This window comes from Protopterus annectens, chromosome 12.part0 (assembly GCF_019279795.1).
Source record: "Protopterus annectens isolate FY-2018-M chromosome 12.part0, PAN1.0, whole genome shotgun sequence".
Lineage (NCBI taxonomy): Eukaryota > Metazoa > Chordata > Ceratodontiformes > Protopteridae > Protopterus > Protopterus annectens.
The window spans coordinates 240,002,216-240,019,715 of NC_056746.1; the positions used below are offsets into that span (position 1 = coordinate 240,002,216).

General features: G+C 42.4%; 1 protein-coding gene across 2 annotated transcripts in view; it reads right to left on the minus strand.

Moving 5' to 3' along the window:
- The window catches only part of LOC122816479 (neuronal-specific septin-3-like), a 1,898,421-nt gene that overhangs the window by 1,701,130 nt on the left and 179,791 nt on the right, over positions 1-17,500 (minus strand). The window contains exon 1 of one of the 2 annotated variants that reach the window (XM_044089301.1): positions 664-739. The exons of the other annotated variant lie outside the window; for it this stretch is intronic. Coding sequence (XP_043945236.1) covers positions 664-694 — 31 coding nt within the window. The 5' untranslated portion in view covers positions 695-739. Of the gene's footprint in view, positions 1-663; positions 740-17,500 lie in introns of those variants that run through there. 2 annotated transcript variants of the gene reach the window in all.

Here is a 17,500-nt window from a genome sequence, read left to right on the forward strand (position 1 = left end):
CATTACTCTCATATGTGTACAGTACTCTCTTTCTCTAATGATTAGCAATCATTATGCAGTTGTTATCAGCACCATGTTGCGTATATCGTATGGACATCTCAGGTGATCTGCCTACTGACTGTACCTCTTATGTATTGCATTTCTAAAAGCCTACCTTCCTCAGTAATATTCTTCATACAATTTACTTCTGAAATTCAAAGAATTTAACAGTTACTGGAACTGATTTTTTTTTTAATTCAGAGGTGTGCAATTAACTTTGGCTGGTAACATCGCTATGCAAGCATATATCACTACCCTGGGAAAATTCATTTTTTCACACTGTCCTCAGAAGGGAATCTCACTCATATCTACGTGTGCAGTATCTTCAAGCATCCTTTGAAAATGAAAAAAACACCAGTGCCTAGTTGGACCATGCAGTTTAAATTACTAACAAATCAACCACTGAAAATATTATTATGTTCTCTAGTGCTTCTTCCAAGAATATGGAAAGAAATACTAGAAACTACTAGAAACTCTAACAAATAGGCCTTTGGTTAGATGACACAGTATTAAATGCAATGCAAAAACCTAGTGAAGGCACTGAGCCCATTAAACTATAAACTATACATTGTAGGTATCAAAGATCAAAGTAAATTAGAATGGCTTGTGGTATTTAATATTTACCTAAAGTTGTTTTCTCAGTTCTTAGTACCATAGTGTAGTATATTCCAGTTTCAAATAACCAGACACAACCAAGTTGTTTGGTACATGCTTCAGCAAAACATATACTGGCTAGGTCCTCACAGGAAATTCATCATACAAAAGCAGGAGTGTTTCTGTAATTACAGCTACCATTTCCTGTTTTGTTCTCCCTGTCCGTGCTCCAGTACATTCTAAAATTAGTATGGCCACAGCTGTAACTTTCTTTCATCTATGACAGCAGGGAAGCAACTGTGCTCACAGCAGATGTCACCATCCTAAATGGTCAATGGAAAAAACATAGTCGCAACACTATAAAATGTATAGACAATGTAAAGCCAACTTACAACCCAGTGTTTTGCATTTAGACTTGTTTGACATGTCAAAATGAGAGTAGGATTACAGGACTTACAAGCATATTTTAAACTCATACACAGCAGTCTGGCTAACTTTGAATAGTAACATGATCCTTTTCCTTTGGGCTTTCTCTATTGTTTGCGCAGATATAAATAACATTCTTCTAGTAACGTTCTCCTAGAACAACTTATTTTGATGTATAAATCGATGTTTAACATTATATACCACTTTTGCAAACATATATACATATTAATATGGTTTACTTTGACCTTATGGTAAAAATGTGAATGCAACACAACATGGGCACATTCAAAAGTTACACAAATATGCATATGCTGTGGAATAATAATATGAAATCTATTTATTTAGAAATAGTCCTCATTTAAAATCATCATCATCAGTAAGGGTATGCATAAAGTTAGGGAATATTAAGTAATAATACCTGTAATAAAGAAAAAAAAAACAACAAATATGCAGTTTAAAAAGAATTGCTTCATATTTCTCATGGCTGGTCCACCATTTTCCATATAAAATGTTTATTTTCTCATGTAATAGAAGAAAAGGAAGCACTGACTATGGTCTGAGTGACTCAGGTTTAATTAGTGACCCTTTAGACTGGTAGGGTGGCTGGGCGGGTAGGTATGCCCATCCTGGGGGACAGGACTGTCATGATAAAAATGGATTCCTCATTGAACCCTGTTGGAGGCTGTGACTTAAAGCAATTGCCAGACATGCATGCTCGATGGCCAAGGAGGTGTGGTTGTCCTAATCTGGAAACAGGGCACCACTTTACAGGCCATGTCTTACTGTTCGCTCAACCTCATAGTATAAAGTTACCACATTTTGGGTGGGTAGGGACTGGCGAAAAAAAGTACAGTTGTCTACACTTACCATAAATGTAGATGTTCGAGTGTATTCACTGTTGCAGTCATTACATTTGGGAAATCTGCTGGCAGGTTGCCCTCAGTCGGCATGAATAACAAAGTCTTGGGTCCTGCATTGGTTGCTGTCTCCTCCTCCATGATGTCAGGTCGTCAGGGGTATAAAACATGCAGCCGATGCCATTTTATTTAGTTTTACTTGCCCCAGATGTCAGGTGCCCCCCAAATGGGGAGCAAAAATATATATATAAATAAACTTTAAATATATAAATGCACTTTTAGAAACATAAACTTTACCTTCAACTAAAAGCAAATACACCACAATGGCTTTTGAGTATAGTGAAGGAAAGAAAAGGTATAGAATGGGGGATGGCGGGTGGATAACCCAGATTGCAACAGTGAATACACTCGAACATCTACATTTATGGTAAGTGTACACAACTGTACTATGTTCTTCATGTTTCACTGTTGTAGTCATTACATTTGGATAGAATCCCAAAGCTATGGATGGGAGGATGGAACTAAACAGCATTAGGAGCGGCTATAAGGCCCTGCAGGACTGCAGTGGAAAAGCCTGCCCTGGATTTAGAGAAGATAGGTAAATGATAATGCTCTGTGAAGGTATGAACAGAGCTCCAAGTAGCAACTTCAAGAATGTCTTTGGTTGGGACCCCTCTGAGAAAAGCTGCTGAAGTAGAGGCAGCCCTGGTGGAATGTGATCTGATCCCCTTGGGCACAGGTTTACCATGGTGCAGACAGCAGAAACAAATGCAGTGGCTTATCCATTTAGAAATAGTCTGCTTTGACATAGCCTTCCCCTCTGATCCTGCAGCAAATGCTACCAGTAGTTGCTCAGACTTTCTTAGAGATTTGGTCCTGTTTAAGTAGAATCTTAGTTGTCTGTGTACATCCAATGAATGCAGAATCCACTACCCCTTGTTCTGTGGATTTGGGTAAAATGTTGGCAGGTGAACGGTCTAGTTAAGAGCCACACTGGATACCACCTTAGGCATAAAAAAAGGATTGGTCCTGAGGGCCACCCTGTCCGGGTAAAATATAATAAAAGGCTCCACTGCCATGAGAGTCTGTAGTTCTGAAACCCTTGTTGCTGAAGTGACTGCCAAAAGAAAAGCTGTTTTCCAAGATAGAAATTTTATATCCACAGTAGCTGCTGGTTCAAAAGGAGGCAGGGTGAGTTTTTCCAGCACAAAATTGAGGTCCCATGCAGGAGTTGGTACTCTCCTGGGAGGCCTTAAATTTTTGGCCCCTGTAAGATACTGTTTAAGCAGTGGATGAGAAAAGAGAGGAGGCTCTGTGTGGTAATGAGCCAAGATGGCAGAAGCATGGATTTTTATTGAAGAAAAAGATAGGCCCTTGTCAAGCATCTCAGTTAAGTATTGTAAAATCTGAGGAATATTGGGCTTTGCTGTGTCTATTCCTTGTGCTTGGTTCCAAGCACAGAATCTCTTCCATTTATCAGCATAAGATTTTCTAGTGCTAGGCCTTCTGGCTTCCAAAATGACATTCATCACAGGTTTACTGAGAGATATGGTTTGAATAATTAGTTGATCAGCCATGCTGCAAGATTCAGAGTTTGGAGCTGAGTATGTAGAATTTGAAAGTTCTGCTGAGACAGTAGATGAGGTGTTTGAGGCAAGTACCACAGAGGAAGGAGTGACATATTCCTTAGAAGTGGGTACCAGTGCTGGCAAGGCAAGTCCAGGGCAATTAGGATTATTTTTGTTTTTTTCTGTCCGACTTTTAGTAAGACCTTGGAGAGTAGAAGCAGAGGGGAAAGGCATAGACTAATAGGTTTTTCCAGCTGAAGGATAGAGCATCCACTTTCCATGCTTTTTTGTGATGAGTTCTTGTGCAGAATTTGTCCAACTGATAGTTTTGGGGCGAGGCGAATAGATCTATGTCTGGTCTCCCCCATTTCTGTGTTAACATGCTGAAGATTTGTGGATCCAGTTTCCATTCGTGTGGGTCCATAAGATTTCTGCTTAGGTCGTCTGCCCAGAGTATTTTGCTTTCCTGGCAGGAATTGTGCTTGAAGATGTATTTGGTAAGTCAGGGCTGTGTTCAACAAGGCCATGGCTAGTCTGCAAAAGGGGTAAGAATGTGTACCCCCCTGCTTGTTTATGTACCACATAACTGTGGTGTTGTCTGCCTTTATCAGTAGTTGTCCTGGATGAAGTAAGTCCTTGAAGGCTGTCAGAGCATTCTGAACAGCTAGCATTTCTTTCTGGTTGATATACAGATGCATTTGGTTTGGGCTCCATTTGCCCTGAATGCATCTCCCTGCCAGGTGGGCCCCCCCAAGCATAGTCTGATGCATCTCTAGTTAGGGTTTGGGTGGCAGGGGGTAGAGTGAATGACAGTCCCCTGTTTTGGTGACATGTCTCTGCCCACCAAAGAAGCTCCTGTTGCAGGCAGGGAATGAGAGGAATCATTGTTTCCAGGCTGTGACAATGCTGACTCCACAAACTTTTTAGGTACCATTGAAGTTTCCTCATATGCAGTCTCGCATATGGAATTAGTAGAATGCAGAATCAGGATGCCATGAATCCCAAAGCCTGCAGAATTTGTCTTGCAGATAACTGGGTTTTTGTTGCCATTAGTATGAAGTATGTTGTCAGTTGCCTTTGTTTGTCTGGCGTGAGGTAAGCCATCTAGGCAGTCGTATTCAAGCTTGCACCCAGGAATGTAATTATTTGAGGGGGTACCAGTTGTGATTTCTTTTCATTTATGGTGTACCCTAGGCATGCTAGAAGCCTTTTTACAAATGCCAGATGTTGAAGAAGAGTGTCCTTGTCCTATGCTTGAATGAGACAATCATCCAGATAAGGATAAATTTGAATGTTTCTTTGTCTGCAGAATGCAATTACTGGTGCCAGGCACTTTGTAAAAACCCTGGGCGCAGTAGATAAGCCAAAGGGCAGTACAGAGAATTGATAATGCAAAAAACCTGCTTTGAAGCGGAGGTATCTTCTGCATGATTCCCTTATTGGGATATGCAGGTATGCCTCTTTTAAGTCTAGAGTTACTAACCAAGCATTCTTGCCTAGCATAGGCAGTAGCTGTTGTAAAGTCAGCATTTTGAATTTTGGAATGTCCAGGAATGTGCTCAGAATCGATAAGTCTAGTATTGGGTGCCATGAATTGTCTTTTCTGGGTACCAGGAAAAGTCTTGAATAAAAACCTTGTCCTTTTTCCTTTTCTGGTTGAATAATCCCCATATCCATGAGGGACATGACTTGTTTCTGAGCCTCTGCCCACTGGTTTTGTGGCAGATCCGGCCATCCGTTTGGAATTGGCAAAGTATGGAAATGAATTCTGTACCCCTGGGATACTATATTTAATACCCACTTGTCCTGGGTAATTAACTGCCAATTTTGAGCATGAAGTGCTAGTTTTCCCCCCAAGGGGGCTGCCAAAAGATAAGTTCTTGGAGATGGTAGAGAAAAGTCATTGAGACCGTTTACGGTAGGGTTGTGCTTTGTTTCTTCCAGATTTGGAGGTGGAGGAACCCGTTTGCTTTGACCTGTAAGTACCCTGTGATTGATATCTGGAGCCTTTTGAGCACCTGGGTTTGCCCTGAGTGGCTCTGTTGGAAACAGGAAAGGACCAATTTTTAGTAGGCCAGTGTCTACTGAACCTGGGTGGCTACACTTGCAAGAAATCTTTTACAGTTTGCATAGACTTAGCTTTGTCTTCCATTTTCTTTAAAACCTCTTCTGCCTTATTACCAAACAGAGTATCATGCTGCAAAGGGGCATCCAACAATTTAGCTTTAACATGATCAGGCAGATTTTGCTCCTTGAGCCAGGCATGCCTTCTAATCATAGATCCACTATGGCTGCCCTACAAGAGGCCTCCAAGGAATCAAAATCACATTGCAAAGTATGCTTTCCAACCTGTTCTGCTGATTGCAATAAATCCTGTAACTCTTTATTTCCCACACAATCAGAAATCAACATCATTTTCTGTTTCAGTAAGCCCATAACATGCTGTTGATATTTAAGCATATGAAACTGGCAGTTTAAAGCCCTGATTGCCAAGGTTGCAGACATATAAACCTTCTTACAAAGGTTGCAGACATATAAACCTTCTTACCCCATCTATCCAGCGCCCTGGAATCTCTATCAGAAGGGGTAGGACTTTTGGCTGTAGAAGCCTTAACACCCTTGGGACCCTGAGAAATAGTCTCAGGATCAGCAGCAGGATTTTTGAAAAGAAATTTGTGGGAGTCAGGAACCCTGTAATATCTGTCTGGCTTACTAGGAGCTGGAAGCAGGGAATCAGGAGCCATGCCATGCCGTAGTGGATCTGTGATTAAAGGTAATGCTACTCAATGCCAGAAGTCTAAACCTCAAGATGCACGCACTCGAGGCTCTCCTCAGTATGGAGAAAATCGATGTCTGGGCAGTAACAGAAACCTGGTTCAAGGCTCCTGAGAGCACCCCAGCACTACCAGGTTATAACTCATACCATGCTTTTCGGCCCCAAAACTCAGACGGAAGCACAAAAGGAGGGGGAGTATCTATATTCATCAAAGATACCTACACCTCCAGGTTAGTGGCACTGCATGAAGCATTGGAAACCATCCATGTGCAACTAACAGTGGGCAAAACTGCCTTTCAGTTTGTAGCCTGCTACAGAACACCCTCCCTATTACAGGAACCCCACTTGGCATTCCTGAGAACACTGGATAATATGAAGGTCTCTCCAAACACTATGTTATTGGGTGACTTCAACTACCCAAACATTGACTGGGAAAACTACTCAAGCCCAAACACCCTCGCCCAACAGTTCCTTGAATTTATAAACTCTAACTCAATGGAACAACTGGTCACCACTCCCACAAGAGGGAACAACATATTGGACCTGGTCATCACCAACATGGGGACTCTATGTTCCACACCAGAGGTAAACCCCTCATTGGTAAGATCAGACCATAAACAAATTTCCATGGACATCCATATCCCGTCCCCACCCTCAGCCAAGGAAATCACTGTAAAGAATTTCTCAAAAGCCAACTTTGCACTTCTCAAGACTGAGGTGGAATCCTTCAAAGCCCCTGGGCCAGAGGATAATACAGCCCATTCCGCAGAATCCTTTACAAATGCATTCTATGAGCACCTGCAGGAATGCATGGATTGTGCTATCCCAAATAAAACCAAGACTCACTCCTCCAAAAACAGGAGACCGGTCTGGTGGACCCCGGCCATAAATAAGCTATACAACAGAAGGAGGAAGCTACTACATGACAGAGCAAAATCCCAAAAAGGGAAGGCATCTCTGATCAGTATTAGCAAGAAACTTTGATCCCTCATAAAATCATCAAAGGCCAGTTTCGAAAGAAAAATTGCCCTAGACACTAAAGATAATCACAAGGCCTTCTTTAGTTATGTCAGGAACATGGGCGGAAACTCCCAGATATGCTCTGAATTGTTGCATAACAGTACAAAATATACCGAACCTACAGACATAGCCAACATCCTGGCAGACAGATTCAATGCAAACTTCTCCCCCCCTTTCCCCCCAAAGGAGCAAATGCCTATCCCAACTGAATGTAACCTCCCTGACATCACAGATGCACAGGTGAAAGCTGCCCTCTCCAAAGCAAAAAAACACAGCATCTGTGGGACCGGACGGTGTCCCAGGCTGTGTCTTACATGAGCTCCAAGAAGAACTGAACCCTCACATTAAGTCACTGTTCAAACCTAGCCTTACTACAGGATATGTACCCAAAGAATGGCGTACAGCTACAGTGGTCCCACTCCACAAAGGTGGTGCCACAACGGACCCTGGAAACTATCGCCCCATAAGCCTGATTAGTCTGGTCTGTAAAGCTATGGAGCGTATTATCATGGAACTCATAAACAAAGACATTGAGAGCCTCCAGACACTGGACCCTACCCAATTCGGCTTTGTTAAGGGCAGATCTTGCCTCTTAAACCTAGTTGATTTCTTTGAAACAGTAACCAAAGCCATAGATGAGGGCAAGGTAGTCCACACAGCCTACCTGGACCTCGAAAAGCCTTCGACACAATACCCCACTCGGGCATCTTAAATAAGCTTACCAGCTTAAATATCAACCCCTATATCACAAGATGGGTTGCAAACTGGCTCAGAGATAGAACCCATATGGTCAGAATCACAGGTGCCATGTCCGAATCCAAACCAGTTACAAGTGGCATCCCACAGGGCTCAGTTCTGGGACCTCTCTTGTTCGGTATATACTTCTCTGAGGTTCAGGCTAACATGGGGGGATTATGGCTGACAAAGTTTGCAGATGACTGCAAACTGGGGGCCATAATCGAATCTCCAGCTGACACAAGCATCCTCCAAAAGGGTCTCACAGAGACGGATGCTTGGTGCCAGAGCCACGGCCTCAAGCTAAATGCTAAAAAGTGCATAGTCATCCCCTTTGGGAAAAACAAGGTGCCCACAAATGACCACATAGGTGGTAATCCATTAAGTACGGAAGAAGTAATTAGAGATTTGGGGACCAACGTAGATAGTAATCTCTCCTTTGATAATCACGTTGCCAAAGTGGTTAGAAAGACCTTCTATATAGCCCACCTTATCACGAAAGGGTTCGCATCTAGATCAAGAGAGGTCATTGTGCCCCTCAACTCATTACTCATCAGGCCCATAATTGAATACAATGCCCCTTTTGGGATGTACCTTACCTGACACCTGCAGCAACTGCAGAGACCCCAAAAGTACCTCACCAAGAGGATCATGGGCTACAAACAGATGTCCTATGCAGCTCGACTAAAGAAACTCCAGCTCTACTCAGTTGCTTACTGCCTACTCAGAGGCGATCTATGCCTGATGTACAAAGCCATGTCAAACCCAGAATTAATGGACACGCTCCACCTCAAAAAATCCAAGTCCCTTAGAGCTACATGCTCCAGGGACCTAAACCTCAGCACAAAAATAAATAGGACATGCTGGAGGGACAGATTCATTTCCCAGAGGCTCCCCTCACTCTGGAATAGAATCCAAATTCATGTTAGACATAGCCCCTCGCTGACCCTCTTCAAGGTAAATCTGGACGTGTGGATGGGAAATTGCAAATTCACCCCTGGGATCTCTTCTGCGTCCCTGCTAGACAGAGGCACAGTAAACTAATCTTAAAAGGGTACCTTCTGTGACCTACTTTACAGAGGCACAGTAGGCTAATCTAATAGGGAGGCAGAAGCCAAATACACTCTGGCTAGGCTTATAAATGCCCTAGGGCAGATAGCCTAGTATCTACCTATGAACCTATGAACCTATGCTTGATTCCGAGAACACATCATCAACAATGTCTAATACAGGAGGTATTGCCAAAGGCCTATGCTGAGGAAGAAGAAGGAAATCCCTAAGCCTCTTTTTTGATTCAGAGAAGTCCTGACTCTCCCAGTGAAAATGTTCCCTTAAAGTATGCAAAGTCACTCCAAAAGAGTAATCCTCAGGAGAAGATGCAGATGGAATGGATTCCTCTGCATCAGAATCCTCACAGGGTGGAATAGAAAATTCCTGATCAGAAGAGGAATCAGAAGAAATGGAAACCTGATCTGAAGATTCATAATCTGTGCCTTGCCTAGGCCTCTTAGCGAGGGGGGGTTGGGAACCCCTGATCAAGGTAATTAAATCCTCAGCCATTTTGATCATCTGTTTTTTAGGCATAGGGGCCTGAGCACGTGGCTCATGTGTCAGTTTTTTAGACATAGAAGTTGTTTTTGACCTTGTTTTTGTTGCTGGCGTTGGTTTAATATAAAAAGTTGAAGCCTGAAAACACCCTCAGAAGCTGGTGCCTGCTCAGCGGCTCCGGACCCATCCAAGGGAGAGATATCCGTGGGTTCAATACTCTGAGAATCTCGCGGCATACCGGACTCTGAATGGGTCTTGGTAGAGGCCTGCGACTCAAAAGTCGTGGGTATCAGGGGCTGCGATATCACCTCACTGAGTACTGGCGAACCAGTCGATTGGCTTAGGAGAAGCTTTGTCATTGGTTTTGGACCTCGACGGTCTGTCTCTGTCTTTTTCCTTATGTTTTTTGTGAACTCTGGCAGTCAGTTTGCTAACCGACGACATTTCAAGATAGTTAAATCTTGAACCAAAATATTTAGAAGCAAAAATATACCGACGCTTAATAGTGCATTGGTTAAATCTAGCACAAAACCGACAGCAAGGTACATTGTGATTAGGACTTAGACAAGAAATACAGTACAAATGAAAATCCTTATGAGGTATTTCCTTCCCACAAGTAATGCAATTATTAACTTTTACTGACATCGGTAAGGAGCAAGAAAAAGTTTCCCCAACAGGGTACTTAGCTTCAGTTTGAAGACTTCGGTTCTGAACCTCTAATACGAAAATTTCAGGAGTCGGCCGACCGGTATTTGCGAACTGCTTCTGCTTCTGGCATTTCACGGCAAGAAAGACTGAATAAAATGGTGTCGGCTGCATGTTTTATACCCCTGATGACCTGACGTCATGGAAGAGGAGACAGCAACTGACGCAGGACCCAAGACTTTGTTACTAAGGCTGACTGAGGGCAAGCTGCCAGCAGATTACCCAAATGTAATGACTGCAACAGTGAAACACGAAGAACATCTGGCACACAGGACAGCAAATGTGATGCTGCCATCTGTTACTTGTGCTTTGTGTTTCTATTTCCCTTCCCCAACTTGCCAATGCCTGAAGCAGTACTAAACCTGCACAGGAGTAGTGCCCAGCAACTGATGGTCAGCAGGAAACAAGAGAAGCAACAGAAATCGAGGCAAAGTAATTCAGCAATCTCTTCTTATGGCCAGGACTTTACTGTCACAGGATCCCAGTAATTGCAGAACAAGAGAAGACATAACTCTCCCAGTGGAAATCATTGGTGGTACCTGGCACTACGTAACCAATGAGCCCATTGTATGTAGGAAGTGAGAAAATCCAGGAAGCATTGCTCTGTCCATTATGCATTAGCTGGCTACTCTTTATTGGTCCTTTAACAAATCTGCTCTCTACATGAAGAAAAATTATATTTGCATGTGTAAACAGCAGTTAGGAGTTGGCCAGGATGGCTATGTAAATAAAAGTGTTTCTTGTGTTGGAAAGCTGCATATCAATTAAAGTGGGCAAACTCTACTCTGCTGAATCTGTCTTGGTTTATCATTTTATTCACATGCCTGTAAAGAACTACACCAATGCATATGATAGCTGCAGTGTGCTCACCACAGACTTCCATTACATTTAACATATCTGTGTTTGTGGATGTGACCTGCAAACCTGGTTATAGTGATCTGTAATAACCTACCACCTCCAAATATCACAAATACGTGGCAATATAAATGGAGATCAGAAAATATAACATAGATATTCCACATATAACAGGAGATGAAATAAAATATTTTATTTGTGACAAAGAGGTATAAATTGATGGGCACGTTTTTATATAGTCATAAATTATCTTTGTCCAGGATAAAGCAGAGTGAGCAGCACAGCATGTAGCCAACATGTAGCATTCATTCTTTTGGTGCTAGACGACCAGAAGCCTGTGGGCTGTATTACTTTACCAGCTAACTGGATTATTTTTCCTTTGCTAACAATACAGTGTAAAATGGAGAGGGTAGTACTCCTGACTATACATCCTTAAGATGAGAAATAAACCCAGGCCTCACGTGTCTGCATTGTCAGTAACCTACCTGGATTTATTCCATGGTAGTTATCAAAAAGAGTAGGGGAAGTTCACCACTGCCCTGGCCCCAAATTTCCTTTACTCAGTATACATACCATCTTAGGTCTCTACTGAAAAGAGAGTGAAGGCCTAGTGGGACTAACCTGGTCAACAAACAAATAAATAAATAAAAGAAGAACAATTTGAATGGAAGGCTGCAGTCAAGAGAAAGGATAAAAGGCAGTTTTTACAATGATTGTATTAAAAAAAATACTAAAAACCAAGGAGGTTAAAGTTTAAGCACACAGGAAAAAATCAGAAAACCCTGACGGAGATTCCCAGCCTAAAAACATAAATGGAAGTCTAACAATTGCCAATGTACAAAAACTGACTAATCATGAAACAATGCAAAATCCAACAATGATGGTCTGAAAAGATAATAACACATTTTATTAATAGATACTAATGAAATCCATCTTCAACTTGGATGCAAAATACTTGATTCCTAGAGGGGTATTTAGAAAGATTTGCCTCACTGTAGAACAGCTCTAAATATCAAAGGTCCTGTACTGTAATGCCACCCATTGTTGCTCAGAGATGTACCAGGACTGCCATAGTGCTGGAATTCCAAGAAAATAATTGCTCAGTAAGTTTGTGTGGCTGCATTACTGACAGTAGTTGAGCTACTGAACTTTGGTGAAGGGACCACACTACCATTAGTCATGTGACCAGTAAGGTGGAATGCCTGTGTCTATGCACACTTGTTTGCCAGGGAAGACCTTTTTCAGACTCAGCCTGGGAGCAGTGCCTGATTAAATGACTTGCTCAGAGTCCCACAGTTAGGCAACGGAAGCTGAGGGAATCAAACCTGGCACCACTGGGCCACAGGAAACAGTGCATTAACAGCTTCTTAATCCCCTCAGCCAACTGCCAGACAACTTATGAATAAAATGAAATGAAATGCCTCACAGCAGCAATGTGGGCACTGTGAGCAGGCAAAAAACGCCAGTACAGAAAAATGTAAACACCCTTCATCATATAAATGGTGACAAGAGGAGGGAAAAGTAAACGTATTATCAGGAGAATAACAAGCAAAATAACATGCACACATAAGGACAACCATAAGGAATGATAATTATGCGGAGAAGGGCATATTTTATTTCTTCTTTTTTTTGGGGGGGGCAGGGTCCCATTTTCTATTTCTGAAGAAGAAAAGTACGTAGGAAATATAGCAAGGAATTTTGTGGGATGGAGTAAAGGAGTAGGGAAGGAAGTAGGGGCAGAAAAACAAAACAGGGAAGGAAGTAGGGGCAGACAAACAAATCACAGACATAGACAAACTGGAGTCAGTATGCACACATGAAGTGGGGACAGTAATGGAGGGAAGTAGAGAGTCAGAAGGAGAAAAACTGCTTATAGGGAGTTTTGGACTACAGATAATGCCCATAAGAAAGTGAAATAACAGTATGGGGAGGACAGGGTAAGGTATAGCGGGCTCATCTGACCAGCCAAAAGAACAGCCCACCAACACATCAATCACTTCCATAGCTGATGTCATATGCAGGCTCTACCTCTGTTAGCATGATGGCTAGATCCATTATCTGGTCATGTGACTCTACTAGCCATACTAGGAAGCATTCTACAGTCCTTATACAGGTGTCCGACTGCTGGCACACCTCAGATGCAGTCGGCCTCCACAACTGATACTGTGTGATACTGTGTGATCATGGTGGACTCCACCAGGACACTCTCAGGAAAGTATCTTCTAGCTCCCATTTAAGGGGTGGTCACAGAGGCCATGAGTGACCTCTTAAGGTCACCTTCAGCGTGGTTAACTTAGTCCCCTTGCTGAGAGGCAGGCCTGGTGACTCAATGCCAGATGCCTCAACTGGCACATAACCAGATGCCTGCCACCACTTGTCAACCTGATCACACCTGGACCAGTAAAGGATGAGGAAAAACAAAAATAAAAATTGAAGAAATAAAACACATTAGTACAAATGCACAAGACAGAATTCCAACTACACAATGCAGTCATGGACAAACTAAACATATCCCACTATTGGCAACGTCTTTCAGAAACAGACCTCCCTGTAGAAATTGAGCTTCTCAGCTGCTACAAAAGAAAGCAAGAATAATTCAGTACACTGTGAACCTGTTAAAAAGAAACTAAATCATCAACCCCCCCACCCACAAATATACAGTGCTTAAAGTAAAAAGCTGGCACACTCTCCCTAGCCTCTTCTTCTCACTGGTGAAGTAGGATTGGCTGGTGTTACCACAGGCTGCTATAGTAGTGCCTGTTCTGCTCACAAGAATGCTGGTGGCAGACATCCACTTTACAAAATGACCCATTATAATGTGCCAGCAGGAACTGAACAAAGATTCATGTTAATTTATATGTCAGTAATCCCTGTGCAGTAGATAGAAAGATATTCTTGTCACTTGCACCAATCATTGTCACACACTTGCACCAGTCAGCAGCCCTACTGAAACCAGTGCCTCAAGAATCCATCTCCACTACACTTGGTAGTTTCATGCATACAACCACACATTTGGACATTATGTTGTGTGCGTCATTGGGCAGGAATGGTGTACAGGTGAAAACATCAGTAGCACAGAGTCATGGTGGTATGGGTTTTGTAAGGTCGGTGAATAAACTTAATGAGCACATATCCCATTACTCCCAGGATGGGCAAGGATATGCATGCTAATTCTACTCAGATGGGACAATGAAATGCATTATGGTAGCAGTTTTAGAAACTATTATCCCAAATTTCTTTATTAGCATAACTGACAGATTGTGGGACCTGTTTTAACACAATAAAAAGCATAATTACCATACTGCTGGAAGCCATTTTGAGATGAGCAATTCAGGTGTAGGAATTCATTGGTGAAGACATTGAATATGATATAGGCATAACAAAGGAAGACAAAATGTCTGATAATGTACATCTGCATTGGATGGAAGCATAAGGGACATAGAGGAAACAAAAGATGTGAGTGAGACAGCATAGCAGAAAGGCATAACAAGCACATATCCACTTGGGAGGGTCTCACCATGACACAGAACACAGCGTACATGTCAACTTGGAAGGGCTCACCATCACAGAGAACCCAGCACAAGAGCATAACCAATTAAAACATCCAGCAGGATGGCTCACAATGGCATGACAGGTGCATATCCATCAGTTGTGGGGGAGGGGGTGAATCACAATGACAGAGAAAATAGCACAAGGACATAACATATACATATCCCTCTGGGGAGGATGCTCATTGTGACAGGAAACACAGCATAAATGCTTAACTGGTATATGGCCACATCTAAGGTGCACACTGGGATCTGTGCACACAGAGTGCAAGATGTGCTACTGCAGATACAATGGCTCCTGTACATAGGCCATGGGAGGACTATGTATACAGAAGGTGTGTAGAGGAACAGCATGTGTACAACACTACTGGCTATCAGCATAGTGCTGCAGGGCGGTAGGAAGTGATAATGTGATAACTTGGCCATTACTGCTGTACAGGACCAGGTGGGAGGGTGGGAATGGTCACAGCACGACAGCAGAAAAGCACCTGGCCACCAAATGAAGGAGGTACAACTCAGATATATGCATCTATGCCAAGGACAGTCATGTATGTATAACCCGCACTTGGATATGTCTTGGGATGGGCTGTTGAGTGAGCCAAAAGCTGGAAAATTTCATCAACCAACCCGGAGACTGAGGTAATTCTCTAGGCCCTACATACATATCGCATGCACATCTTGGAAAAAGGTGAAACAGAAAAGTCTTTTTGGCAGCAGCTGTGGAGAAAAGGCTTTTTGGCAGCAGTTGTGGCATGGGGTGGTGCACAACATCAGTGCTGTGGAAAACCACAATAGTACTGGTGTGATGAAGAGGGTTCCCTGTTGTAATTCTGAAGCCCATAATTTCAAGTCCCAAAATTACAAAAATCAAAACAACAAAACAAAAGGAGAACTGTGAAGGTCAAAAATGGCTACTCTCCAATAAGGTATGTTTTACAGGGAGGGTGGGAGTCCAATGGGTATGAGCTGCACCTCCACACCCCTGTTCTTACATGTTCTGAAATAGCCATACTCACCTCTGGTAGTAATTGATTTTGGGTGAGAAGACTGAATGGCTTAGTCTGTGTGGCCCTTAGGAAGCGCTATGCATGAAGGACATGGGATATGTGTACATTACACCCAAAAGTGAGACAGGAAGCAGAACTGAGTTTTATTTAATATCTATGCAAATACTGAGTGAGGCCTGTCACATGAGCACACTATCCTGCCTCATGACTGATTATGAAGCTGCAATGTTAGCATCCAGACATATGGGAGGTCAGGCAGGTGCAAAGAAGCAATGGAGGGTGCATCCCCTAATCTTTGAAAGTGAGGAAGCAATACACACTGTAAAGTAGGTCCTCTGCAGTTAAATCCAAGACAGTCCTATGTTATCCATAGCAAGGATATGTTGGCTGCCAATAGTTGGCATAATGGTTAAGGTGTTTGCCTTAAAGACACAGGTTACTGAGTTTGATCCTTACTTCTGAGGGAAATTAGCTAGCCTCAAAATAGCCTGAAAGGGCAGCTAGTCTAGTACTTATCTATGAACAAACTTTGAGGATTAGGTTCTTTGGCTTTAAAAACAAACTGATCACCAAAGAATATAAAAACCTCAAAGGTAAGCTGTCATAATCAGATCTGTTAAAAGTCAAGCAGCATTTCAGTTATGGGCAGGAAATGTTTTTATTTATTTTTACATTTCTTAACTGGGTTAGTCCGAATGGGCCCAGAGAGCCCTTTTTCAGCAGAGACCTGAGGAGAAAAGCTCCAGGAAAATAATAAAAAATAAGAAAAGCCTAGCAATTCAAATTGTAAGATACTTAACAGTACAAAATCAGAGAGAAATATGCAATACAAATATAGGCAAGGCAAAAGTACAGTATTTTGAGAATACAGTAACAATATGTTTGAGAAATTTGGTTAGTTATTTACAAGGAATGGAGCAATGTCTAAAATAAAAAAAAAATTCTGAGTAACACGTATAACAAATAATATGCCAGGGGAGACTACTGGCATATAGATTAAAGTTCTAGCCTGCAGCTATTTGGATAACCACCATCACAGGTGGACATAACATGAGCAGAATACCTGCTGAGATCTTTCCAACCTTCACATTCATCTTTGAATCACTGTAAAGGACCTATGAGGACTCCCCACCCCTGCGGTAATTGAAAAATTGCTAGACAAGCTTCATTTGCCTAACATTATCAGTGTACAGGCATACACTGTCTGTAAGTCTATGTCTACAAAACGGGTACCTTGGCCCAGCTCCTGATGGGCTTACTGTACAGGTGTGCAAGACCATGCTGAAAACTGCCATAATAGCTAATTTGGCTAATTTATAGATACAAGATGTAAGGTTTGATTTTCACTTTTGGTCACAGTCTGGTTATTGGCTAAGTATGTAATAATCTACGGAGTGATTATCTTGCATGAGCAAATTTAACACCCCCTAGTTATTTAGTGCACATCTAGAGGAAATTATCCCCAAACATAATCGGTAGGATTAATGTTCTGAAGCTACTGTTCCACCATAAAGTACTAGAAAGAGGCACCACTGCCTGCAAGTGGATGATAATGATCCAGAAGCTGGAGCACCAATTTATACTGGATGGCAAGAAGAGGAAACTGCCTATGTCAGTATTATATACTCCCAGTCAAAGAAGGTGGCATGGCAGCAGTAGACATGGGAGCATAAACAATAGCTATAGAACTAAAGATACATTCCTCCTCTTTGGTGTGTGTGTGTGTGTGTGTGTGTGTGTGTGTGTGTGTGTGTGTGTGTGTGTGTGTGTGTGTGTGTGTGTGTGCGCGTGTGTCTGTGTGAGAAACATGCCTCTGTAATGA